The following is a 26,016-nucleotide window of genomic DNA, read 5'->3' on the forward strand; positions in this document are numbered from 1 at the left end:
AGTACATCCATCAATTAATCTGTCCACATAGCGTATATACTTAATCACACAGATATAAATAAGTAGGAAAAAAATATCAAATGAGTATAAAACAAAGCAAAAATAGCATTGACATCTGCCTTGTTAGAGCTGGAGCACGTAGTGTCACCCGGTGATCCATCTTTGCCTCCTGCTGTAGCTCATGTTTTGCTTGTCGATGACTTTGGCCTCCCCGATGAATTTCAGCAGTTCAGACGTCATAGCTGGAAGATTTGTCCTTGGAGAACGTGAACAGCAGCAATGGACTGCAACTCTTTGGTTGCCACAGATATCTAACCAAAACCATACCGAATTTTTGATAGTTCTTGGACAAGTCCTCCAGCAAGTCCGCGATCACCATTGTTTTGAAAGACATCTTTTCATGGGGAATTTTGGTGAGGAAATCCGAGAGAAGAGGTGATTTTAAAAAAAGGGATTTAATTGTGTATCGATATTCGGAGTGCCAAATTAAAAAGACCGGATCCGGCCGTGAGCCGTAGTTTGTCCACCTCTGGCGCAAGGGTTACTTTTGGCTACTGTCAAGGGCTAACAGTTTGATACCCACATTTGATTACAGTATCTTTAAAATCACTATGTGAACAATAAATCATAATTTATATCAAGACATTGATCGTGCTATTGAGTTCTCACACTACATGGGGAAAACAATACAATACAATACATATTGATTTATATAGTGTTTTAATGACACCTGAAGCTGTAACGAAGAGCTTAACATGGACAACTATCCTCAAAACAGTTGAATAATACAATGCAACACCGTGTCTAGATATCTACGCCAAATGTTGTCATTGTAAAATAGATTTAGTGTGTATTCAGCCCCCCAAAATAAGGCAACAAAATTAAATCAATTAATACAGTTCTATACAAAGTACGCTGCTAATTCAGCCATTTTGTCTTTCGGCTTTTTTAGCGGACCACGACGTCCTCTGCCTCGCCCTCGTCTCACACCTCCACCTCGATGCATGGGGTGCCTCATTGTGGCGTGTTTTAGTTCTACAAGACCCTGGAAGACTGAATCACAGAAAACGCAGCCGGTGTGTTGGGTCTCACCGGCAGGCAGTGGAGTGCGGGCTTTATTGAAGTCGACAGTGACCAAGGAGGCATCGCAGGCATCACAATTCTCTTGAGCAACCTGTGCAAATAAGAAATGCGGGTTTCATCAGATCTCTGAAGTCCAAGATGGCACCTGAGTAGGCAGCTGTCGGCAAGTGCTGTAACGAGCCTTGCTTTTTTTCTTGTTTTTGTGTTGTCTTCGTGTTTTATTTTGTCGATTTATGTTGTTGTACATCATGTGCATTTTTGGCCACGACATTCATCAAGGAGGAGACTGTGATGAGCGGTTGCGCCTTCTCGGCAGCATAAATATGCCAGCACTGTTTTTGATTGGTAGGAATGTCGGTGCAATTTGACTGTCATTGTTGCATAGTTTTGGGGCGATTGTGCATTTTTACGGCTGTAATGGGCAGCATTTTCACAGCCCCACTTTGTTCAGCGGAAAGGTTAGTTGCTGTTGGACAGGCTTGAGGAACCAGCGATGAGAGCTTGAGGAACCAGCGATGAGCGTCAGCGCAGGGTGCCAATGCTGATGTGGAACAGTTGCGGCTTGGAATTGAAGCGGATTTACGTGGGACAGGAGATGTGAGACATTCTCTTTTTGTCAATGGAAGCTACATATTCGTGTTTGCTTTCAAAACTTAGCTTGTAGCAGACGTGCTCATTCAACCATGACATCTCTGATCCACTGGTAAAAAGGAGGCTTTGATCCTCAACTCTTTCATCTAGAACTCTAGGTAAAAAATAGGGTCCAGAAAGTGCTTAAGATTGAATGACTGTGTCCTTTGTGTTGTGTCACATTGTTGTTTGTTTTTCTTGTTTTTGGCTTCAAGAATGCACCGTGTGAGTGCCTGCCCTTACAGCGGCTCTTGTATTTAGTTTTTGCTGCTGTTAAATGTAAATTTCCCCACTATGAGACAAATAAAGACTCATAATCTAATCTCAGGGGTGAGCTCACTTCGCACCAGTGTAAAATAGATTTAGTGTGTATTCAGCCCCCCCATAATAAGGCAACAAAATTAAATCAATTAATACAGTTCTACAACATAATAAGTGCTTCTTTGAGGAGTAGGGGATTCATGATTGAATTTTAGAATAAAGAAGGCACAAATTCATTGTTGCTCTGTTCCACTGTTTTTAGTACAGTATATAGTGCCCATTCATCGCGGAAAACACTACATTTACGTGTAATTTTCATCTCAGCCGCTAGATGTCTGAGTCAGACAGGCCGTGTTTACATCGCAGCACGCGATAGATAAAATACTTTTTTTTGTTCATCCAGTCCTTTTCTGTTCTCATTCACCTGACAAAAATAATTCCTTGTGGTAATGTTGACTGAACATGTCCTTAACGTGAAACGCATGAGTATGAAGCTCGACATTGCAAATGTTCAAGTGAAAATGCACAAATGTGTAGGTTGGGCTGTGGTGCCTCATTTTTTTTATGATATATATATATATATATATATATATATATATATTTAACAATTTAAAACATTTTCTAGATGTGTTCAATAACACGTGGGACATGTTTTTTGTCAAGATGAAGCATCTTGACCTTTAAAGCCTTTAAAGCCTTTAAAGGGGACCATCTTGTCTGATAAAAGTGACTGTCACTTAACCACATCAATGGAAAGGATAGAAGCATAAGGAATAAACTTGTGGGAGTGGAGCGAAAGACCAGGGAAGAAATACATACAAAAGCTATGAGGGAGAAAAAGGCACATACGTGTGGTGGGAAGCGAGTCGTGAAAATGTTAACCATGAAGCCAGTGCACGTAAGCCAAGTGGACGTGAATAGAAAATTAGCCAGCTTGTGAGCATTAAATAACGTTAATGGAATTATGAAACCTCTGCTGTTAGTCTCTCTTTCATATTGTCATGCATGGACACTTTTTTTTGGATGCCATGGGGATGGACGGGTGAAATGTCAGAACAGAAGCGCTTTAACTAGTGTGTCTGCCTGCATCTGTTGCTGTTGCAATATCACAACTTCCAAGATGTCCAACCCAGAGCTTCTTCAGACACACAAGCTATCCATTCCATCAAGCCATCAACGACCATCACAAACCTCAATAAAACGACTGTATTATACAGTACAGTTTATTTCTTTAATTACAATACCACATCACATTTCTTATACATAAAATAAGATCTATTTTGTGTAGTTTTAAGGCTTATTTAGTATAAAATTATGTTTTACGGAGACCTGCATACAGATTATTCTTATTTGAATGGTTTCCTATAGGAAATGAATGCTTGTAATACACACTTTTTGCCTCACACACTGTCTGGGAGCCAATTATGTTCGTGAGCCAAGGTATCACAAGGTATTTCATTTGTAATGTTTTTTCTTTCTTTCTTGCCTTCAACGCCGTTATCAATTTTGCTCATATGCTACCTAGCTAGCTATTTGCTATCTATTAGCTATCTGGCTGACTATCTCACTAGCTATCCATTAGCTGTCTGGCTAGCTATCTATTAGCTATGTATTAGCTAGCTAGGTTTCTATCCATTTGAGTTACTTCCGGGTTGAGGGAACGCTGGCGCGTGTGGCTGCCGCTGCTCACCCGCGGAAAAACATCTAACAGTGACTGTTAAGTGACCTTGAGAGTTTTGAAAGGCACTTAAAAATGAAATGTATTATTGTTGTTGTTATTATTATTATTATTACAGTAAAGTCTCGTTATATCGATATCGGATATATGGATAGTCCCGGTTATATCGATACTATTTCTATGCACGCACGGAGAAAATTACATGCGCGCAGGGTCGGATATATCGATAGTCCCGGTTATATCGATATTTTTTCGGACTCCCTAGAATATCGATATAACGAGACTTTACTGTATTATTATTATTATTATTATTATTATTATTATTATTATTATTATTCAAAGTCAAAAAGTCAAAGTCAGCTTTATTGTCAAATATGCTAATATGTATGACATACAGCACAGATGAAATTACTGTCCTCTCGGACCCAGCATGCAAGGCACTTAGAATTACTTTAACAAACATAATAAACATGAAAACGCCAATTTGCCGGCAGAGGGGAGCCGCTGCGTGTTCACGCGCCGCCAACTTGGGGAAAAATAAAAATAACAAATATGACAACACAAAGACACAGTCATTCATTCTATTCTATTCATTCTATTATTATTATTAAAAGGATGAGGAAAGGACCAAGATGGTGAAAATTTTCTGGATAAAAAAAAGAGATGATATAACGGTGTCCAGGCCGCGGCCTAAGGACGCCCTGGCAAAATAGGCTACATTTCTAGATATAGAGAAATAAAATATTACCTGCACTCTATGTGCATGTTCAAAGAAATGTACGATGACGTTGCATCTATTACAGGACATCTTCCATTTGGGCCCAGAAGTTGGATCCAGCACCAAAACTCCACTGTCACACTCTACACACTGTCCAATACCCAAAGAGTTGAGAGAGTGCTGGCAGGAAGGATGGGTACATTCATTGCATCCAACATCTAGGAAAATGGATAGGCATACAGAAGACAACATGAATTAGGGACAAAGTTACAAATATATCACTGTGTATAAAATATATATGACCACAAATGTGAAAATTTAAGAATGTACAATTAAGTATTTTTTTTAGAATATCACTGCATCCCATATGATGAGGCAGTCGAAAACATTTATCACATATTCATTTTCTGTTTATAAACAAAATGCTAAATATATCTTCTTGATGCAAAAACAACTTTTGCCTTTAAGGTGGCGCCGCGATAGTGCCTGCCTTTCCAGCAACTGCCTTTCCAGCAGCTCCTGTTTGTTGTTTTTCTACTTCTTTCTTTCCTATCATAACTTTGGTGCTGTGAATTGTATTTCTCCACTGTGAGACTAATCAAGGTAAATCCAATCCAATCCAATTGAGTCTTTTCCTTTGAAGTTCAGAATCATCTTTATTGCTAAGTATGTAGAACTAGTATCGTCGTCAAAAAAAACTGCTAAGTGGCACTATACAGTTCCATTTTGGCTACTGTTGAAAGAGTTCAAAGAGTTAATGGCTTGGGGGAAGAAGCTGTTTAAATGTCTGCTGGATTTGGTGCGCATGGATCGGTAGCGCCTGCCTGAGGGGAGTAGCTGGAAAAGGTGGTGGGCAGGGTGCGGAGGGTCCAGTAGGATTTTCCGCGCCCTAGTTTGGATTCTTGCAGTGTGCAAGTTGTTGCATTTGCATGATATAAGCTTGAGAGTTGAGAATTTCTTAGGGGCTGCCAGGTGTGAAGACATTCTTCTACCATGGGTCAAGGGGTATTTCATGGAGAATTTGTGAAGTTGCTATCCTGTGGCATGATTGGGTACAAGAGTGAGCAAAAAGTGAATCAACCTAACAGGTTGTTGATTCCAATGTTAACTATAACTAACTCTTCATAATGCACATTTCTGGTGTCATCGACCTGGAGAAGTACAGGTATTACTTATAGAAAAGGATAACAATCAATTTCATTAACTCTATAAATAGTAATACAGTATTGTTACTCTTTTTCATGTCCCGGAAAGGCGGGTTGCTGAAGCAGTAGGGACACAGGGGGTAGCTTTTGCCACGGGTGCCAGAGGTCCACAGCACAAGCTCAAAGTCATCCAGTGGACAGCGAAGCTCCTTGTTGAGCTTGATGGCTCCATTCTGAGGTAGACTATATGTCTCATCACAATGGGAGCAGTGCAGGCGACTGGGCTTGGCCTGTGAAAATGTTCGGTGATGTCAATAATAATACAATTTAATTATTACAGATTTGTTCCCTGGGCATTGACTGACACCTGGGCTTGGCCTGTGAAAATGTTCGGTGATGTCAATAATAATAAAATTTACTTATTATAGATTTGTTCCCTGGGCATTGACTGACACCTGGGCTCTTAAAGTTCAGTCTTAAAATGGTTTAGATCTACAATTTAGAAACAAATTCATATATATATATATATATATATATATATATATATATATATATATATATATATATATATATATATATATATATATATCAGTGACGTGCAGTCAGGGGAGGCAAGTGAGGCAGGTGTCATCATGGAAATATCAAATGAAGAAATAGATTAAACAGTTATACTTATGTAGTGATTTGTAATTTAAAGTTCTTTTCCATTTAACTTCACCATTTTTGGATTTTTTTTTTCAAAATCGTTTTTTTCACATTTGCCGTTCAAATACTAAGTAGACAAGAGGTGATATATATATATATATAAGTGTGTGATAGAGTGCTTATGCACATTAGGAAACATATGTTATTCCATGTTTAGCTTAGTACATACTATGATTATTGCATGTTTAATCTAGTTTATGTGGAATTATCAAGTTTATTAGTTCAATAGTAGTTGTTGTACGTACATACCCGAAGAAGCGAATTCCATAAACATGACTGATGCTTTGTCTGTTATCAGGGATCTCAGAGATGCCACGGCCAAAGATGGACGGCTTGATCACCCGTGGATCTTTGACGGGCTCTTTGGGGGCTCTTGGTATACGACTTTGCTCAGAATGTTTATCGCTTTCGTAACTGTGATTGTATTTATTTTCTTAGTCATTGGTTGTATTATTCCATGCTTAAGAGCAATGCTAATGAATATGATAACTAATTCTCAGGTGAATTACGCAAAGGTTTTGTATCAACAAATGCGTGAAGGGGACCCTGTGTTGTAGCTAGGAATAGTACACCATGGCCAGAGTGTGGTTGGTCCAACAAACAAAAGCAAAAAAAGAAACGGAGAGCCGAGAAGGAGTTTTCCTCATTAAAATTCAAAACTCTCACAAATGGAGAGTTTGCATATCACAGCAGCAAAGTTGTGATAGAGGTTTTTCGCCTTCTCCATGGTGTTAGATTAGGTTAGATAATATTAGATAATGTTAGGTAGATTAGATTAAATAAAATGAGTAAAGTAAAAATATAAAGAATGGTTCCCTGTGCAGTTAGTATGACGTGCATGCATGAAAACTGTTTTGGAAATGTATGAACTGATGTTTAAATGCGCAACAGGAGGGAATGATAGAGTGCTTATGCACATTAGTAAACATATGTTATTCCATGTTTAGCTTAGTACATACCATGATTATTGCATGTTTAATCTAGTTTACATGGCAATATCAAGCTTATTAGTTCAATAGTTGTTGCAAGAGGCAACAACTCCAAATTTCAGTCTAAGGTCCTCCCAACACTGAGTTGTTCGTAGCCGATTGGTCGGAAGATCGAGTTGTCCGTAGCTGATTGGACAACAGATCACTTCTGTGTACGTTCAAAAAACTAGTCGGCTCTTCACTTCTCTTTGTGATCTTTGTTCGTGTGCGTTGTTCCTGGCTTCCCGTCCCAACGAGAAAAGTGCTTGTCTGTCTCACTACAATAAAGTAGTTTTTTGTTCACCATCTATCGTCGTCACTGATATTTTTATCACAGAACTTCGTTGAACACTGAACCAGAAGAGAAACAAGAATTTGAAACCAACAATATGTAACGGAGTTGTGCACTTAGATTATTAAATTATGAAGGAAGTGACGCAACGGCGCACAGTATGGCACCATGTCCCGCCCATAGTTTCCAGAACAATCTGGAGGAGATTCATGGTGAGTCGCAATTTTCTGATGGTCTCGATTAACGCGCATTTTCATGACAATATCTTATTTTGTTTCCCCTTTTGTACTGTCTAGTGTTATCTAATTAGTTCCCTTATTCATTTCGAGTTCAGATTATTTTTTGTGTCATTATTTAATTCACGTTTTGTCGAGTAGAACTTTGAAGCACATGTGCTTCATAGTGCTTTTCTGTTGCGCAGTTAATCACAAGACAAAACCCATGCGACTTCACCCATCCCTTCTGCCATACTGTGTTGCAGGTAATAATTGCTTCATTTCGTTTTTATTGTACAATATTTAGTTTCTTGTGTCGTGTTTCTTTTGACCGTGAGTGTTCGGGGCGGGTTGAACTGTGCGCCATTACAAGCGCACCACGTGTTCTGCCGTCTCCGCATAAAATGCGTTCAGGGACATCATGTAAATAACAGTGAACCTGTGTTGTATTCTCTTTTTCTGTAAATAACCCAGGGGTGTCAAACATACGGCCCGCGGGCCGGAACCGGCCCCCGAAGAGGTTCGATCAGGCCCGCAGGATAATTTCAAAGTGGAAAAATGCATAAAAGACATGGAATTAATATTTTTGATTCACTGCAATTCATGGATTATCCGCTAAGGGGCGCACTCTTTCCATCAGAGTAGAAGACACGCCGCATCACTGAGACAGACTGAAAACAGCCGACGGTGTCAATGCGCCATCTGCTGCTTGTTACGACGTTGTTAATATCTTGGTCTCTACCTCTCCGCTACACCCTCATTAGCCAAAATGTCGTTATCCAAACGGAGAAAAGTAGATAAGGAGTGTAGAATTTTCAAAGAAAAATGGACCACGTCCTATTTATTTACAGAGATGCACGGAAAACCTTTGTGCTTGGTGTGTTTGCAACAAGTTTCGGTATTGAAGGAATATAATATTCGACGCCACTACGGGACTCATCACAGCGAAAAAATATGACGGGTTGCAAGGACAACTGAGAAGAGAAGAGAAGAGATTAACGAATTGCTGGCGGGTCTGAGGAAACAGCAGTCAACTTTCATCCGGAGCCGAGAAGTCAGTGAAGCAGCGGTAAAAGCCAGCTACCTAATTGCTAGTGAAATAGCATTAGCATCGAGGCCCTATTTCGACGGTGAGTTTGTTAAACAATGCATGATGAAGGCGGCTGAACTTGTATGTTCCGAGAAGCGACAAGCTTTTGCCAATATTAGCCTGACGAGGAATACTATAGCAGAGAGGATTTATTGCATTTTCCGTGGCAATTGACGAGAGCACTGACATCACAGACGTGGCCCAACGGACCTTATTTATTCGAGGAGTTGATGAGACATTGACTGTTACTGAAGAGTTTCTTGAGTTGGTGCTAATGATGGACACCACAACAGCCGAGGACATTTTCGGCTCTGTCGTTGCTGTATTGGACAGAGTTGGAGTGAACTGATCCCGCGCTGTCAGCCTGGCTACAGACGGGGTGTCATCCATGGTCGGAAAGAAAGCAGGTGTCGTGACAAAGTTCAAAGACAAAGTACAAGCCCTTAATGGAGGAGATCGTTTCTGGACATTTCACTGTATTTTGCACCAGGAGGCATTGTGTTGCAAGTCGCTGAAAATGGACCACGTCATGGAGGTGGTTTGTTCGCACTGTAAATTTCCAGAGGTCTGAACCATCGTCAGTTTGACAAACTTCTCAGCGACAGCAACATTACCCACAGCCTGCCATACCACACTTTAATGTTAGTCAGCAGCTTCAAAACAAAAGTTCTGTGATGGAATTCTACTGCTCATACAACTCCATATATTTTCAGTATGTATTGTATGTGTATGTATGTTTCATGTATGACGTTTACAGATTTACAGGACACGTGAACACTTTCTTCATTACAAATTTAGAATCACTCCCCTTAGTTTGTAAGGTGTACGCAGGGATTACATTTAGATTTTATATGCGTATGTGTAAGTGGTTTAAAAAATCCCTTTCTTTAAAAGTCTCATTTAATCTTAAAGTGCATTACTATATTTTTCAGTACAAATTAAAGTTTTGTGCCTTTGTATAATCATTGGGATCAATTGCAATGCATATTTGTGAATGTAAATTGCACATTTGTCTAAGGAAAGATGAGGTGTTTCATGAAATGTTTTGTAAAAGGATAGTTCATTAAATGTCAATATTTTCCTAATGTTCTTGTGCTTCTTTACACCAAAACAAAGGAAAGACATGATATTTTTGCTATTTTTAGCAGAGTATGGTATAATTTTAATGGTCCGGCCCACTTGACATCTCCCTAGGCCGTATGTGGCCCGCGATGCGAAATGAGTTTGACACCCCTGAAATAACCACTATACGATCACACGTTGTTCGTTCTGTTTTGTTATCTAAAATGTTTTGCATATTCAGAACAATCTGGAGGAGATTCATGCTAATCACAAGATGAAACCCATGTGACTTCACCCATCCCTTCTGCCATACTGTGTTGCAGAAATAAAAGAAATAAAAAGACACATTCACGTGTCTGGTCTCATTAAGAGGGCAGCATCGTGGAGATGAAGACAGTCACTGTTGTGACACCCGTCACATATATATACATATAGCCATAGATGTGAGGGATTACAGAACGCATACAAAGAGCTATGAGGAAACGCAACATGAACACACCGGTCAAACACATAACTCTCCAACAGATCTTGGTACACCCAAAGGACAAAATACACCCGGAAAATAAATGCAACTCAATATATGGAATCCCATGCAAGTCATGCAATAAATCATACAGCGGGGAGACAGGAAGGAGTTTTCATACAAAAAAAGAGCACAAGAAGGAGTGTGAGAAGGAGACAGCAACAATACAAACAAGAGCAATAAAAGAACAAGCACAACAGGAACGCCATAAATCAGCCATCACAGAACCCTGCAAAAGAGAAAATCCCATCAAGGACTGGGAGAAGGCCAGAGTCATCCGCACCAAACTCCCACCATCGGCGGGAGTTTCTCTCCGTTAGCATGGCAGCCAAGCACAACAGGAAACAAAGCCTTTTCGCCAGCCTTTCTAAATAATTTGCCGGACATTGCTGCGCTGCGGTAGTCCTGGCCCGGATGGAAAATTGTCACACTTTCATAAAACACCAGCACCAAGACAGACCTCCTTGGAAAACCTTCAGTTTAAACTGAGCTTCATCACCATGTCTCTTTGCCATTTTCTGAGTTGTTAAAACTCTGCTCGCTGGACTCTCTGGAGGAGGTGGGCAACAAACGCTAGCTAAACTAAAGGCTATAATGAACAGCCCCTCCCACCCCCTCCTGCCCACCCTGACAGCATTGGGTAGCTCCTTCAGCCAGAGAATATTACACCCGCGCTGCAAGAAGGAAAGGTACCGCCGCTCGTTCCTACCGACTGCTGTCAGGTTTTGCAACTCTCAATGATCACATGTGAAAAAAAAAAACAAAAAAAAATTGGACACTTGTAAATATGGGTTGATGCAATATATCAAAATGCATTTCTTATTCTTGCACTACGTACAGTTTTTTATGGAACGGTTTTGCACATTTACATTTGCACAGTTTCCAGTTGACATTCTTATTTTGTTATGCTTAGAATATCTTGTTTTCTATCCTTTCACCCCCACCCCAACCCCATCCCTTTTCAATTTCTGCTGTGGACTGCAAATTTCCCCATTGCGGGACGAATAAAGGTTTTCTGATTCAGATAATAATATAATATAATATAATATATATATATTAATATAATATAATAAGTTATATTAAAACTTTTTAAAAACTCCCTATGTGTACTGTCTTTCTTTGTTTACATGTTTTAATGTGGGGGACGTGCGGCTTATGTACAGGCTTGTGTATGTACAAAAACGTTTTTTCTCTTTTCTTGCTCTATAGTCCGGAAATTACGGTAATCTGCATTGATGAGGAGGAGGTGGCGAACAAACATGTAGCAAACAAAATAGCATGAGGAAACAGATTAGAGTCAACAGCATGACAAGACACTGATCAAAATTAAGGATGGGATTGACAAGGGCCACTGGGTCCAAACAATATCACTTCTGAGTCATTCTGCATTTTTCTTTCTGAATACAATATTTTGGAGAAAAAACACTGAAAACACGTTAAACGAAGCGCGCTATAGCAAGAGATCACTGTTTTTTGCTTACCTGGATGAATTTCATGAATCGACGGCACTTGCCACAGCGAGACATTGGCTTGCCTGCATCAGCAATTGGTGAAAAGGAAACTTCCATTAATTCATCCATGCCTGCAAATCAGGAGGACTTTATTAAATCAGACACAGGACATTACCTTGCTTGGTACGTCAGTGCAAATATACATCACTGGTCTTCATGAGCCTACAATAACAAATTTTTGGAATCCCTATGATCCCTATGACGTTGGATCGTTTGTACAACAGACTTCTTAGGCAACATAGACTTTGTTATGCTGATGAGGTGATACCAGAGAAAATGGTCGCAATAAGGCCAGTCGTGGACCCCATAATCAAGCAGGACAATAGAAGTCATCAGTCAGGACAATAGAAGTAATCAGTGTTAGCCTAGGGAATAGTCCTCTGCTTTCCCCGCCCAACCTGAGAGCAGGGACCTATCATCGTAATGTCTGGACAGTAGGGATATATATATACAGTAAAGTCTCGTTATATCGATATTCAAGGGAGTCCGAAAAAATATCGATATAACCGGGACTATCGATATATCCGACCCTGTTTGCATGTAATTTTCTCCGTGCGTGCATAGAAATAGTATCGATCTAACCGGGACTATCGATATATCCGATATCGATATAACAAGACTTTACTGTATATATATATATATGATATGGTTGATTGGTCAAGATCCGTGGTAGAGGAGGGAGGGGACACACACAGCAGTAAGGGGGGGATGGGTTAGAGAAACACAGAGCTGCACATGAAACAGGAAAGTCGACAGAGCTTAATCGCACTCAGAGAAAAAAAAGTGAAAAGGTGAGAAAATGGATAGAAAACACAGCGAAATTCGGACTTGTTTCAACTTTATTGATAATTCAAAGGCAGTGTGTAGACTGCAAGATTAATATATTCCATCAATCAGGCTCCACAAATAATCCGCACAAGCCATCTGTACAATTTGAAGAGAAAGGACAAGCAAGGGAATCAGCTATTAATGCAGTTTCTAGTGTGTCTGCCTGCCTCTGTTGCTGTTGCAATATCACAACTTCCAAGATGTACAACCCAGAGCTCCTTGAGACACTTGATGAAAAAAGCTATCATCCCATCTGAACAGAACACAATTGATGAGGAACTAGGTAAAATTATTGCAGAGAAAGTAGGGCAACTTCACTCGGATATCTTCAAGTGGCAACCTGGAAGTTCGACATCCATTGATGATTTCAAGGCTAGCCACGGATGTTTCAAGCACTTTAAGCGTCGTACATGGAGACATCTCAGCTGAGGATATTTCTGTTCTCGCTCTAAAGTGTGAGTGAACCGAGAGGTCAGAGGGCGACAGTGTCTTGTGCATTTGCACTTAAACTCTCAGAAAGGGCGACGGTGTCCTGTGTGCACTTAAATTTCATGAGAGACAGAGTAGTCTATAAAACTGAGAAAACCTTAACAATACTAGTCTCTACCAAGTGCGACAGACATAGTAGTCTAAAAAAACTGTGAGGGCGACGGTGTCCTGTGCTGCACTTAAACTCCATAAAACTGCTGTGAATGTGCAAAGTGTGTGGAGGTTCGCTACCTCATTGAACAGGTATTTGAAGTAACAACTCCCTGAGGAAGCATTAGGCAAGAATTTCCCGCCACTTTGTGGTAGAAGCTTGGAAATTACCTCTGGTGGACTTAATTGTCACCCTGTCCGGGGAACAGTCAGTGTAGTAACAGCATGTGAACCATACGGACTCCAAAATGGTCCAAAAACCAATAAAATGCAAAATGGGGTACAAAATGTAAAAGTCCCTAAAGTCGTCAAGGAGAAATATCCAAGTAAGATAAAACACCTAAACATGTGGATCACAAAATACAATTTTTAACGGCCGTTTGATTGCTCAGTGTATAATGATTATATAGGAATTAGAATATCTTATTTGCCTAGTTGTTGGAATATTGGATTTTTAATTTGTTGACCTCCTGAAGGGAGTTTTGTTTTGAAAGAATTCGATAAGACATGAGTTCTTTTTTGTCTATACATTGATGGTGTGCATCAATATTTGGATGAGGGTGAGTGGTCTCGCAAATCACATATTGCAAAATTTGATGAAGATGTTTATTCTAGTTGAGAGTGGTAGCATGGTGACAATGCTGGTTTCCCTGTCGAGTTGTGTTTGTGAGTATGTGCTTATTTGGTCTTCGTCGGTGTGCAGAAAAGAACAAATTTCGGAGTGGTGTTTGAGTTAATATGTTTATAATGGCTTCTGTTTTATACATTTCGTTCACAAAGTAGATTGAGATTATGAGTGGATTACGAGGAGGGCAATCATAGTTGCTGGTGTTGGGGAATTGAAGATTTGTGTCATGATATTATGTAAATTATGTTACAACTTTGTTCAACGTTGTTATTAATAGGTTGAAATAATGAAATTTAATGACTAGGGTTGAAAAGGTGAACTCCGATCATGTCGTCGACCATAAAATTTAATTTCATGTTGGTCTGAGTCCTGTGAAATATTACAATCTTGTCACGCTCCAACATTCCTGTGTGGTGTTTGTGAGTTCTACCCATGCCTGCGTGTGTTTTTTACACGTCCTTTGGTTTCTTCCCACATTTCTAAAAGCATGCATGCAGATTGAGCACTCCAAATTTTCAGACGCGTGTGTGTGTGCATGTTGTTTTGTGTCTATGTGCACTGCGATGTGTTGGCAACTGGTTCAGGGTGTCCCGTGTACTCCTGAATTGAAGTTCTCAGGTCAGCACTGGAACATAAAAAAAAAAAATCACTTGCACCCTATGTCAGGTATGTCCATACTTTTTGCAGAGGTCCAGATTTGGTGTGTTAAACATGCGAAAACGAAATGTATTATTATTATTATTATTATTATTAACCTTTGTGATAGTCATTGATGGATCGATGAGAAGGTTTCTTCAGCCGTCATCTGTACAAAAGTGAAGGTTTCGGACGTTTCGCCTCCTATCCAAGAGGCTTCGTCAGCGAACTAAAGTCTGACTGGTCGTATCGGCCCCATTTATATATCCCTAATGTCCAGACCTGGTGGCGCCGGACACAGCTATGATAGGTCCCTATCATAGGTCTGGACATTAGGGATATATAAATGGGGCCGATACGACCAGTCAGACTTTAGTTCGCTGACGAAGCCTCTTGGATAGGAGGCGAAACGTCCGAAACCTTCACTTTTGTACAGATGACGGCTGAAGAAACCTTCTCATCGATGGACCACTCCTGTACGACTGAGAGCTTACACAGACATAGTCATTGATGGCTTGATGGAATGGAGTGGGCGTTTTCATCAGCATTAACACTTGATGAGGAACGTAGCCTTCTTCTTTCACCATCTTGAGGAATGATCCCTTGTAGGTGCTTTCTTTGCGATAATTTTACCTTGTTCCTCATCAATTATTTTCTGTTTAGCTGGGTGGATAGCTTTTTGCATCAAGTTTCTCACGGAGCTCTGCGTTGTACATCTTGGAAGTTGTGATATTGCAACAGCAACAGATGCAGGCAGACACACTGGAAACTGCATTAATAGATGGCTTTTGCTGGTTATTTGTGGAGCCTGATTGATGGGATATTTTAACCTCTCTGCTTTTGAACTGACCAAGTCGAAACAAGTCCAAATTTCACTGTTTTCTATCGATTTTATCACTCTCTCTCTGTCGTCTGCCTGCCTCTTGAATGTTTAACCCCCTAACAACTCACTGCTGAGTTCTTGACAAATCACGTGGCTTTAACCGAAAACAGGGGGCGGGGAATAGAGGACAAAAACAGTCGGATGCCATTTTCTTGCAAGAACGGGCTCGTTCTTTAACGACACATCACTCATTGTGGCGCTCCGTGCGTATTGTGAAAAATAGTTCGTATGCCAAGGTAAAATTTTCCTAAATTTAACGTTCGTAAACCCAAAGGTTCGTAAGCCCAGGGTTTCGTAAACCGAGGTATCACTGTAGTTCTGAAGAGGAAAGCATAAATGTTTGCAATTGATTAAAGAAGTCCTTCCGTATCAATTCGAGCCATCTGGACTCCAATGTCTTCTTTTCCTTTTGGCTTTTCCATTCAAGGGGTCACCACAGCGAATCAGTGTCCTCCATCTTCAGAGGTTTGATTCGCATGTTTGCTTGTTTTGGCCAAGCTTTTACGTCAGATGCCTTTCCTGGACTCCAATGTAGTGTCCAGAAAATGCACAAGATGGCGCACAAGCCCCGTTGGAAATGGGCTGATTTGTCTGCTGGGAATTTGTGTAAACGTACACCTTCTTTATGTGTATTACTGCAATTGGCTGCAGCACACGACGATTCACCATCGCGTTATTTATGTAATCTAATTTTGCGATCAACACTGTGTTTTCAGATGAAAAAAGTACTCAAAATACATTGTGTGACGCTTTCTCTGTCACATGCGTTCCCTCCGTGACATCACTTAGGGCATCCTGAAGACTTCCTGAATATTCAGCGCGAGTCTTAAAACGTAAAATATAGCTATATGCGGTCGAATCTTTGTAAAATGCATTCAGTAGAAGTCATTTGAAGTGATTTTACAAATTATGGACGCAACTTGTCTGGGGTGTCGGTTGTCCTTGAAGCTTTGCTTCATGTTTAGCAGAGCAAACCTTTTCCGCTCAAGAGTACTCACCCCTTTCACCTGGAACTGATTCGTGTAAAAAAGACGGTACAGAAAGTGCTTAAGAATGAATGACTGTGTCTTTGTGTTGTCATGTTATTTGCGATGTAGTTTTTTTTTTTTCTTGCTCGTTTGACTTCAAGACGGCGCCGCGAGAGTGGCTGCCTTTCCAGCAGCTCACATATTTTGTTTTTCTACTTTTATTCCTTTCATCACTTTGCTGCTGTGAAATGCAAATTTCTGCACTGCGATACTAATAAAGGCAAATCCAATCCAATCCAATGCCGTGATTGGCCGCATAGTGTTGTTGCATTGCATCGGGTGTTTGACTGGACTCATACTGACTGGGTGCAGGAATAAATAAATAAATATGTTTTTTTTTTTTTTAATGAGTTGCTGCACACTGGCATGATGTTTCATCTCCCGCTAGACATTTATCTCACATGGCTATGTTTTTGTACTCTCGATACCAACTAACACCGAAGATGCACTGTGTTTAACCATGCTATATTGTTGGTGCCGATTGTCTTGTTTCTTTGCCTATGCTAACCCCTCAACGTTGGTGTCATTGGCTCCCGTAAATCGAACCTACACTACAGTGTTTTGTCACTTTGATATTCAAGTAACATCCGACTTACGACCGGCACGAGTTACGACCACCCGTGCGTAATGGCACTGGAGGGAGGAGGGTCCCCCGACACCGGCTGCGGCTCGGCCAGGCGCATGGGATCGCCGCGACGAGAACACCAGGCCGGGCCCACGGCCGGCCCCGCCGCCTTCGCCTCTTTGAGACAGGTCGTTTTGCTTCGGGGCGTGGTGGCGGGTTTGGCGCATTGGCGCCACAGACGGCCGCGGTGAAGCGTGAAGGTCGGGTCGCGTGTCGGCGCGGAGAGCCGGGTACGGCTGGGGAGACGGCAACCGGTCGAACGGCGACCCAGACCCGCGCTCGCCCTCGTGGCGTCCTAATCAGGTTGTTTGCAAGTCATTTAGAGTCTCTATTCAACATTTTGAATGGATTTCGACTAACGACCCTTCTGACTAAAGACCGGTGGCCGGACCGGAACTCGGTCGTCAGTCGGATGTTACCTGTAATTCAAAAACAGACGTCATACTATTTACAAAAGGCAATGTAGCCACAAGGGGGCACAAGCCAGTGTCTTATTGTGCCGGTCCCAAGCCCGGATAAATACAGAGGGATGTGTCAGGAAGGGCATCCGACGTAAAAAAAATTGCCAAAACAAATATGTGAATCAAACCTCTGAATCCCATACCGGATCGCTCGAGGCCCGGGTTAACAATGGCCCCCATTGGTACTGTTGACCTTCAGGGTCAAGTGGAAAATTTACTACTCTTGGTCGAAGAAGGAGAGGAGGGAGATGTGCCCGGAGGAAAAGAGAGAAATGGAATGCCAAGAGTATAGAACTAAGAGTAGGAACTTTGAATGTAGGAACAATGACAGGTAAAGGTCGAGAGCTGGTTGACATGATGCAGAGAAGGTAGACATACGGTGTGTCCAGGAGACCAGGTGGAAAGGGAGCAAGGCTAGAAGCTTAGGGTTTAAGTTGTTCTATCATGGTGAAGACAGAAAGAGAAATTGAGTTGGCGTTATCTAAAAAGAGGAGTTTGTTAGGAATGTCTTAGAAGTAAAAAGAGTATCAGATAGAATGATGAGTCTGAAGCTAGAAATTGAAGGTGTGATGTTCAATGTTGTTTGTGGGTATGCCCCACAAGTAGGATATGAGCTGGCGGAGAAGGAGAAATTTTGCTTGGACTTTGATGCAGTCATACAGAACATCCCGACAAGTGAGAGGGTTGTAATTGCTGGAGACTACAATGGACATGTTGGCGCAGGAAACAAAGATGATGAGGAGGTGATGGCCAGGTTTGGACTCCAGATGATGAATGCTGAAGGACAGAGAATGGTTGACTTTGCTAAGAGAATGGAAATGGCTATTGTGAATACTTTCTTTCAGAAGAGACAGGAACATAGGGTGACCTATAAGAGTGGAGGCAGAAGTACACAGGTAGACTACATTTTGTGTCAACGGTGGCATCTAAAGAAAATCAGTGACTGCAAAGTAGTGGTTGGTGAGAGTGTAGCCAGACAGTATAGGTTGGAGGTGTGTAGGATGACGCTGGCAGTGAGCAAGATGCAGAAACCAAAGACTGAAGTGAGGACAAAATGGTGAAAGTTGAAAAAGGAAGAGTGTTGCATGACATTTAGGAAGGAGGTAAGACAAGCACTGGGTGGGCAAGAGGACAGCGAACATAATCAGAGACACAGGTCGGAAAGTACTTGGTGTATCGAGTGGAAGAAAGTTAGATAAGGAGACTTGGTGGTGGAATGGGGATGTGCAGGAGTGTATACAGAGAAAGAGGTTCGCAAAGAAGAAGTGGGACAGTGAGAGGACGGACGAGAGTAGACAGCAGTACGAGGAGATGCAGCGCACGGTTAAAGTAAAGGTGGCAAAGGCCAAACAAGAGGCCTATGATGACTTGTATGCTCGGCTGGACAGCAAGGAAGGTGAGACTGATCTTTACAGGCTGGTGAGACAGATAGACAAAGATGGTAAAGACCTGCGGCAGGTTCGGGTGATTAAGGATAGAGATGGTAAGAGTATTTTGAAGGAAAATGAGAAGGAACAAAGAGTAGAACATATGACTTTTGTGGACCAAGACGTAGCAAGCATTAGCAAGGACGAAGTGAGCAGGGCGCTGAAGAGGATGAAGGGGGGAAAGGCACTCTGGCCTGATGATTGGAGAGGTGGCGGTGGTGTTCCTGACTGGGTTATTCAACAAGATCTTAGATGGTGAACTGATGCCTAAAGTATGGAGACGAAGTATACTCGTGCCCATTTTTAAGAACAAAGGAGATGTGCAGAGTTGTACTAACTACAGAGGAATAAAGTTGATGAGCCATACAATGAAACTCTGGGAAAGAGTAGTTGAAGCTAGACTAAGAGCAAAAGTGAAAATTTGTGAGCAGAAGTATGGCTTCATGCCAAAAAAGTTTACGACAGATGCAGTGTTTGCTTTAAGAATGCTGATAGAGAAGTACAGAGAAGGTCAGAAGGAATTGCATTGTGTTTTTGTAAATCTGGAGAAAGCGTAAGACAGGGTGCCCAGAGAAGAGCTGTGGCATTGCATGAGTAAGTCTGGAGTGACGGAAAAGTATGTCAGAGTGGTGCAAGACATGTATCATGACTGTAAGACAGTTGTGAGGTGTGCTGTCGGTGTGACAAAGGAATTCAAGGTGGAGGTGGGACTCCATCAGGGGTCAGCCCTGAGCCCTTTCTTGTTTGCTATGGATGATGTTAGACAAGAATCTCCTTGGACCATGATGTTTGCAGATGACATTGTGATCTGTAGCGAGAACAGGGAACAGGTGGCGGAGAAACTAAAGATGTGGAGATATGCCCTGGAAAGGAGAGGCTGAAGATCAGTCGCAGCAAGACAGAATATATGTGTGTGAATGAGAGGGATCCAAGTGCAAGAGTGATCCTACAGGGGGAAGAGATAAGAAGATAAGAAGGTGCAGGATTTTAAGTACTTGGGGTCAAGTGTCCAGAGCAATGGAGAGTGTGGAAAAGAGGTGAAGAAGCATGTCCAGGCAGGCTGGAGCGGCTGGAGAAAAATGTCAGATGTGAAGGGTTTCAGCTAGGATGAATGGAAAAGTGTATAAAACCGTGGTGAGACCAGCCATGATGTTTGGACTGAAGACAGTGCCACTGAAGAAAAGACAGGAAGCAGAGCTGGAGATAACAGAGCTGAAGATGTTGAGGTTTTCTTTGGGAGTGACCAGGTTGGATAGGATCAGGAATGAGTACATTAGAGGGACAACTCATATGAGAGGCTTTGGAGAGAAAGTCAGAGAGGGCAGACTGAGATGGTTTGGACATGTCCAGAGCAGAGACAGTGACTGTATATCGGGAGAAGAATGCTGAGCCTTTAACTGCCAGGCAGGAGACCGAGAGGAAGACCGAAGAGGAGGTTTATGGATGTGGTCAAAGAGGACATGAAGGTAGCTGGTGTGAGAGAAAAGGATGCACAAAACCGGGATAGATGGAGGACATTGATTCGCTGTGGCGACCCCTGAGGGGAATAGCCGAAAGGAAAAGAAGATACTATTTACAAAAGGCAGTTTGGAAATGGGCTGAAAATTTGACAGTGCATCTTGATCAAGACCAGGTTTCTCAAGGGTTAGACAACAGCATGTTTAAACTGTCGGGGGACAATACCAGAAGAGAGGCTGCTGTTGATAATGGCTAAGACCGATGTGCCAATACTTCCTTAAAGAAATGTGGAGGAAGAAAGTCACAGAGGGAGCCAGGTGGCTTAGACTGGCGAGCCACATCCTTTAAAAGGGTGAAGGACACAACGTCAAAGGAATTTAGCACAGCTGAACACAGAACATTGACAGAAGGGTCAAATTCCGTGTTTGAAGCAAGAGTCCGAGCAGTAGAAACCTTATTAATGAAAAACTGAAGGAATCTGTGAAGGTTCCGAGTAAGGAGGCTGAGGGGGTTTGAGTACAGAATTGTAATTAGTGTAAAACATACAACATACAAAAAACATAACAAAGTGTGTTCACAGAGCACACGTTTGCATCGGTGATGCAACAATGTATTTTTTTGCAATAAATTTTACACTGGTGTAAATTTGAGCAGGGTTAAATTAGCTCCGGTTTAAGCTGTTTTCACGTGCTATACCAATATAACTTTGTACATGTGAACACACTTCGGGGCCAGACCCAGTGCTACAACGGAGTAAAATTTGCTGTGTGAACACCCCTACAGTCAGTGTTTCTTTTGAATTTGGTTTATCGGTATTAAATTAAGAGTTAAACAAAAGTGCTCTACAAAGAATGAATCCCATATTTTCCGGACTATAAAACGGATCAGATTATAAGGCACACCTCAATGACATATTAAAACTTTTTATATATAGGAGTATAAGGCGTACTGGATTGTAAGGCGGATGTTCAGGTTTAAAAAAAAATTGAAGGCTCTTAGGTGCAATTTATAGTGCGGAAATACGGTACATGAATGCATAGATTTTACATGTTGCTGTTAATTTTGTTCAGATTAACCCACATGTACGGGAGCACCTCGTTTTTTAACCTTTTGTACTCATCATGCCATTGTCATCATCAGCATGAAGTCTGGAGTCTGAGAGCAATTTTCTACCTTTCATTCATAAAGATCGAGCGCATTAGTTTACTTAACTGGGTTTCTACAAATGTGAGTGATGGCCTTATCCTTGCGCTGGCAATTTGAAATTGTCATGATATCATTCATTTTGGCTGAAAAGCACATGAACAGGCTCTTGACATGTGTGGGTCGAATCGAAGGTTAAGGAATTGGGGCAAACTTACCACAGACTGAATCCACAAAATAATGAAACTTCCTCTTGAAGATATCCAACGTATGATGGAGGACTTGCTGGAAGTGGGCTTTACCAAGTGCGATTAGATTGAGTTGCTTTTCAACAGCACTGCGAATAGTTGGTAGTACCAGCTCTGCATCTGTGAAAGGTGCGCACATGCATTAGAACCATCACAGTTCCTGTTCTGAACTACTTCATCAACAAAATAGATCTTACAAATGTAATGTTTGAAGGCCATCCTGATCAATATGAGCATACGTGCTGAGCCTGAATGGTAAATAATGACGAGTGAAAATGTGACGAAACTTTTCATCTGCGAGAAAGACCCAAATCTATTCATTCATCTTCCGAACCCCTTTGTCCGAGAGCATCTCCCATCTGTCTTCGTGCAGAAGGCACCCTGACCCAGACACCCTGAACCAGTTGCCAGCGAATCAGAGGACATACAGAAACGAACAATCATTGGCGCTCACACTGAAACCAAGTAACAATTTAGAGTTCAATCAGGCTGCCATGCATGTTTTTGGAACATGGAAGAAAACGGGAGGACCCGGAGAAAACCCACGGAGGCCCGGGGAGAACATGCAAACTCAAAAAGAGGGAGGTGTTAGTTGGAATTCAACCTGATACCTATGCACTGTGAAGTTCAGAATGAGAATCAGAAAACCTTTATTCGTCCCACAATGGGGAAATTTGCAAAACATGTGCTATTGTGCTAACCACTCAAGCAGAAAGACCCAAATAAACAAATAACTAAATGATGTTGGTTATGGTGCGACGATGGATGTGGGGGAGACAAAGCAAAAGTTGTACAGCTATGAATTGGTTATTCGCTAAAAAAGTTCAATGGGAGTAAGGAAAAACAAGTTTGACTTATTTCCACTCCTTTTTTGATCACTGCTCTGTGTGCAGTTTTTTTTGCTGACAAGCCCCTATGATATTTTTGTCATCATTTTTTTTTCCAGCAAAGGATCATACCTTTGAAGCTCCAAACATGCACAAAACTTCCCAAAGGTCTACGCATTACAGGTAACACCCGACTTACAACGGGCTCGACTTAGGACCACCCGTACTTAGGACAGCGACCGCCAGACCCTATTTTTTATTTGAATTCTACACCTGGCACCGCAACGCGCAAGCAGCCCGGCAACACATTTGACAATTTTGGCCGGCAAGCCTCACTCTCACTCTCGCACAGCAATCGACCACGTGATTGCACCGGAAGGGGGAGTGTCCACAGACGCCGGCCACGCAGCGGCCAGGACAAGGCCCGAGGAGGGTGGCCGTCGGCGCTCGCGACCGCCGCGAAGAGAACTGGGGGAAGGGTCGACAGCCGGGCTAGGACGACAGCCGAGGTGGTCGGGCCTTATCATTTCATTGCCCACAGTCTCGTGGTATTTTACTCCCGAGCGATCCCGATTGTCAACGGAAGCAACCGACGAAAGCACTATGCATTCTGATCATCCTATCACCCTTCAAAACAAATGTCTTAGCGGATGTATTCTGAAATAAAAGAACTTTTATATGAAAATAGAAAATATCACTTGGGCGGAAAAAAAATAACGCAATTCAGCTACATAGCGGACATTTGTTTTCCCTGTATACGAGTTCATGAATTGTTTAAAAAAAATGGCTGACTTATATTTGTGCCCACTACAGTTTAGACTCGACCTACAAAAAGAATGTTGAGCGTTACTCAAAACTTAAAAGAAATTCTGTTGAACTGCCTCGCAAATTTTGACTTAAGACTGGCCTTTTGTTGAGGTAATTTCTTAGCAAAGTGGCTATTTGTCTGATGTACTTTTGGAAGCATATTTTCAAATCATTTCAATTTAAGTACTCCAGTATCTTTATGTGCCCGTAGTCCAATGTTGCTAGAACTGAGAAGGCCATTTGACAACTACAAGCAGCTGTAATTTTTCACCTACTTTTGTATTTAGTCTTTGAAATAAACTACAACATTCATTCAGAATTCAACACAGAGACGATCCAGTGAGATCAAGAGGGATCTTAGGCCAGATACCTATCTTGTAATAACCATGTACTAGAACAATTCCCAGGCTAGTCGGCTTCAACTTGCGTCCATTCTCAACTGTCACATAATTTCTTTGACAGATGTTGTTTATGTGGACAGGAATACTGGCATCCGTACCTGCAAGAGGAAAATAGAGGAGTCTGTTATGCAAATAATACTTTGTATTTAACTTTTCACCTCCCTCCCCCACACTTTACAATTTTGCTGCTGTAGATTGCAAAAATCCCCATTGTGGGACTATTAAGGGATTTCTGATTCTGATTCAAATGTCCCTTTTTCATTTACGATTGAATTTTAGTGACGTAGTCACACCCAATTGTGAGTATAGAGCAGAGGTGTCAAAATCAAGGCCCGGGGGCCAAATCTGCTCCACCACATTATTTTATTCGGCCCACAAAAACAAATGTCAAGTTCGATGATGCTTGCTAAAGTCCAAACCAAAATGTTAATTTGTCGTATGTAAACCACAATAGTCATGATTATTAACTGCTGATTTGAAAACTAGTAATTTATCAATTTGTTGTGTGTATTCAATTTGTCGTATGTAAACCACAATAGTCATGATTATTAACTGCTGATTTGAAAACTAGTAATTCATCAATTTGTTGTGTATGTGTGTGTGTGTATATATATATATACCATTATTTTCATTTCCCGTGCACATTTCGAGTCTTTTTATGAAATATTAGTTCAGTTTAGTACGATTCGTGGTTTTTACGATAATCCGGTTACTACGGTGCTCTTTTTCATCTCCCGCCGGCCATTTTGCTATGTTTATATCGATACAAAAGATATTTAAGATGAATCGATATTTGCTTCGGGGTTTCTATACAGTACCACCATTATCGAAATCTGTATCGGTCGCACCATTGGTTGACTTGGTCACTTGACTTGGTCACCAGTCCATACTCCGCACAGATGTTTCGGTGGACTATGCCAGCCACCTGGTTATGGCGTTCCATGTAGGCTTTCCCTGCCAGCATGTTACACCCTGCAGTTATGTGTTGGATTATCTCAGGTGCTTCCTTGCACAACCTACATCTTGGGTCTTGCCTGGTGTGGTATATCCGTGCCTCTATGGCTCTCGTGTTCAGGGCCTGCTCTTGAGCAGCCAGGATGAGTGCCTCTGTGCTGTCCTTTAGGCCAGCCCTCTCTAGCCACTGATAGGACTTCTTGAGATCAGCCACTTCAGTTATGGTTCGGTGATACATTCCGTGTAGCGCTTTTCCTCCCATGATTGTCCCTCTTCCAGCACCTCATCCTCTGCTCCCCATTGTCTGACACATTCTCTGAGTACCTCATCCTTTGGAGCCTTCTCTTTGATGTATTCATTGAGCTTGGATGTTGCTTTTTGGATGTTTCTTTCATCCTGGACAGTGGCTCTCACACTCACTAGTCCCCGGTCTCAGGGTGCTGGATTTGGGATGGAACCCTCCATGCATGGCGAGGAGTTTTCGGGTCTTAACATCCGTGGTCTGAATCTCTTCCTTTGGCCACCTTATTATTTCTGCAGGGTATCTGATCACTGGCGGGGCATAGCTGTTTATTGCCCGGGTCTTGTTCTTGCCATTGAGCTGGCTTCTTAGGACTTGCCTCACCCGCTCGAGGTATTTGTTCGTAACCGCTTTCTTTGTTGCTAGTTCGAGGTTGCCATTGGCCTGTGGTATACCGAGGTACTTGTAGCTGTTTTCAATGTCCGCTATTGTTCCTTCAGGAAGTGAGACCCTTTCAGTGTGGACTACCTTGCCCCTCTTAGTCACCATCTGACTACATTTCTCCAGCCCGAATGACATCCTGATGTCACTGCTGTAGATCCTGGTTGTGTGGATCAAGGAGTCTATGTCCCTTTCGCTCTTAGCATAGATATGTCATCCATGTAAAGGAGGTGACTGATTGTAGCTCCATTTCTGAGGCGGTATCTATAGCCTGTCTTAGCGATTATTTGGCTGAGGGGGTTCAGTCCTATGCAGAACAGCAGTGGGGAGAGTGTATCACCTTGGAATATGCCACATTTGATGGACACTTGCGTTAGTGGCTTGTGATTGGCTTTAAGTGTGGTTTTAAACATCATCATTGAGTTTGCAACGAAGGCTCTCAGGATCCTGTTGACCTCAT

General features: G+C 41.8%; 1 protein-coding gene across 3 annotated transcripts in view; it reads right to left on the bottom strand.

The window, feature by feature from the left end:
* Positions 1–703: 703 nt before the first annotated feature.
* top3b (DNA topoisomerase III beta) overlaps positions 704–26,016 on the bottom strand; it is a 71,908-nt gene continuing 46,595 nt past the window's right edge. For 2 of the 3 annotated variants that reach the window (XM_088995108.1, XM_088995109.1), the window contains exons 13-18: positions 23,890–24,018; positions 21,856–22,005; positions 11,852–11,952; positions 5,604–5,805; positions 4,401–4,588; positions 704–1,174 (exon numbers count right to left, since the gene is read on the bottom strand). In XM_088995108.1, the coding sequence (XP_088851234.1) occupies positions 902–1,174; positions 4,401–4,588; positions 5,604–5,805; positions 11,852–11,952; positions 21,856–22,005; positions 23,890–24,018 (1,043 nt within the window). In that variant the 3' untranslated portion in view covers positions 704–901. The remainder of the gene's footprint in view (positions 1,175–4,400; positions 4,589–5,603; positions 5,806–11,851; positions 11,953–21,855; positions 22,006–23,889; positions 24,019–26,016) is intronic. The other variant, XM_088995110.1, reaches the window with a different exon arrangement.

Source organism: Hippocampus bargibanti, linkage group LG04 (genome assembly GCF_051943395.1).
Source record: "Hippocampus bargibanti isolate YZ-2025 linkage group LG04, ASM5194339v1, whole genome shotgun sequence".
Classification (NCBI taxonomy): domain Eukaryota; kingdom Metazoa; phylum Chordata; class Actinopteri; order Syngnathiformes; family Syngnathidae; genus Hippocampus; species Hippocampus bargibanti.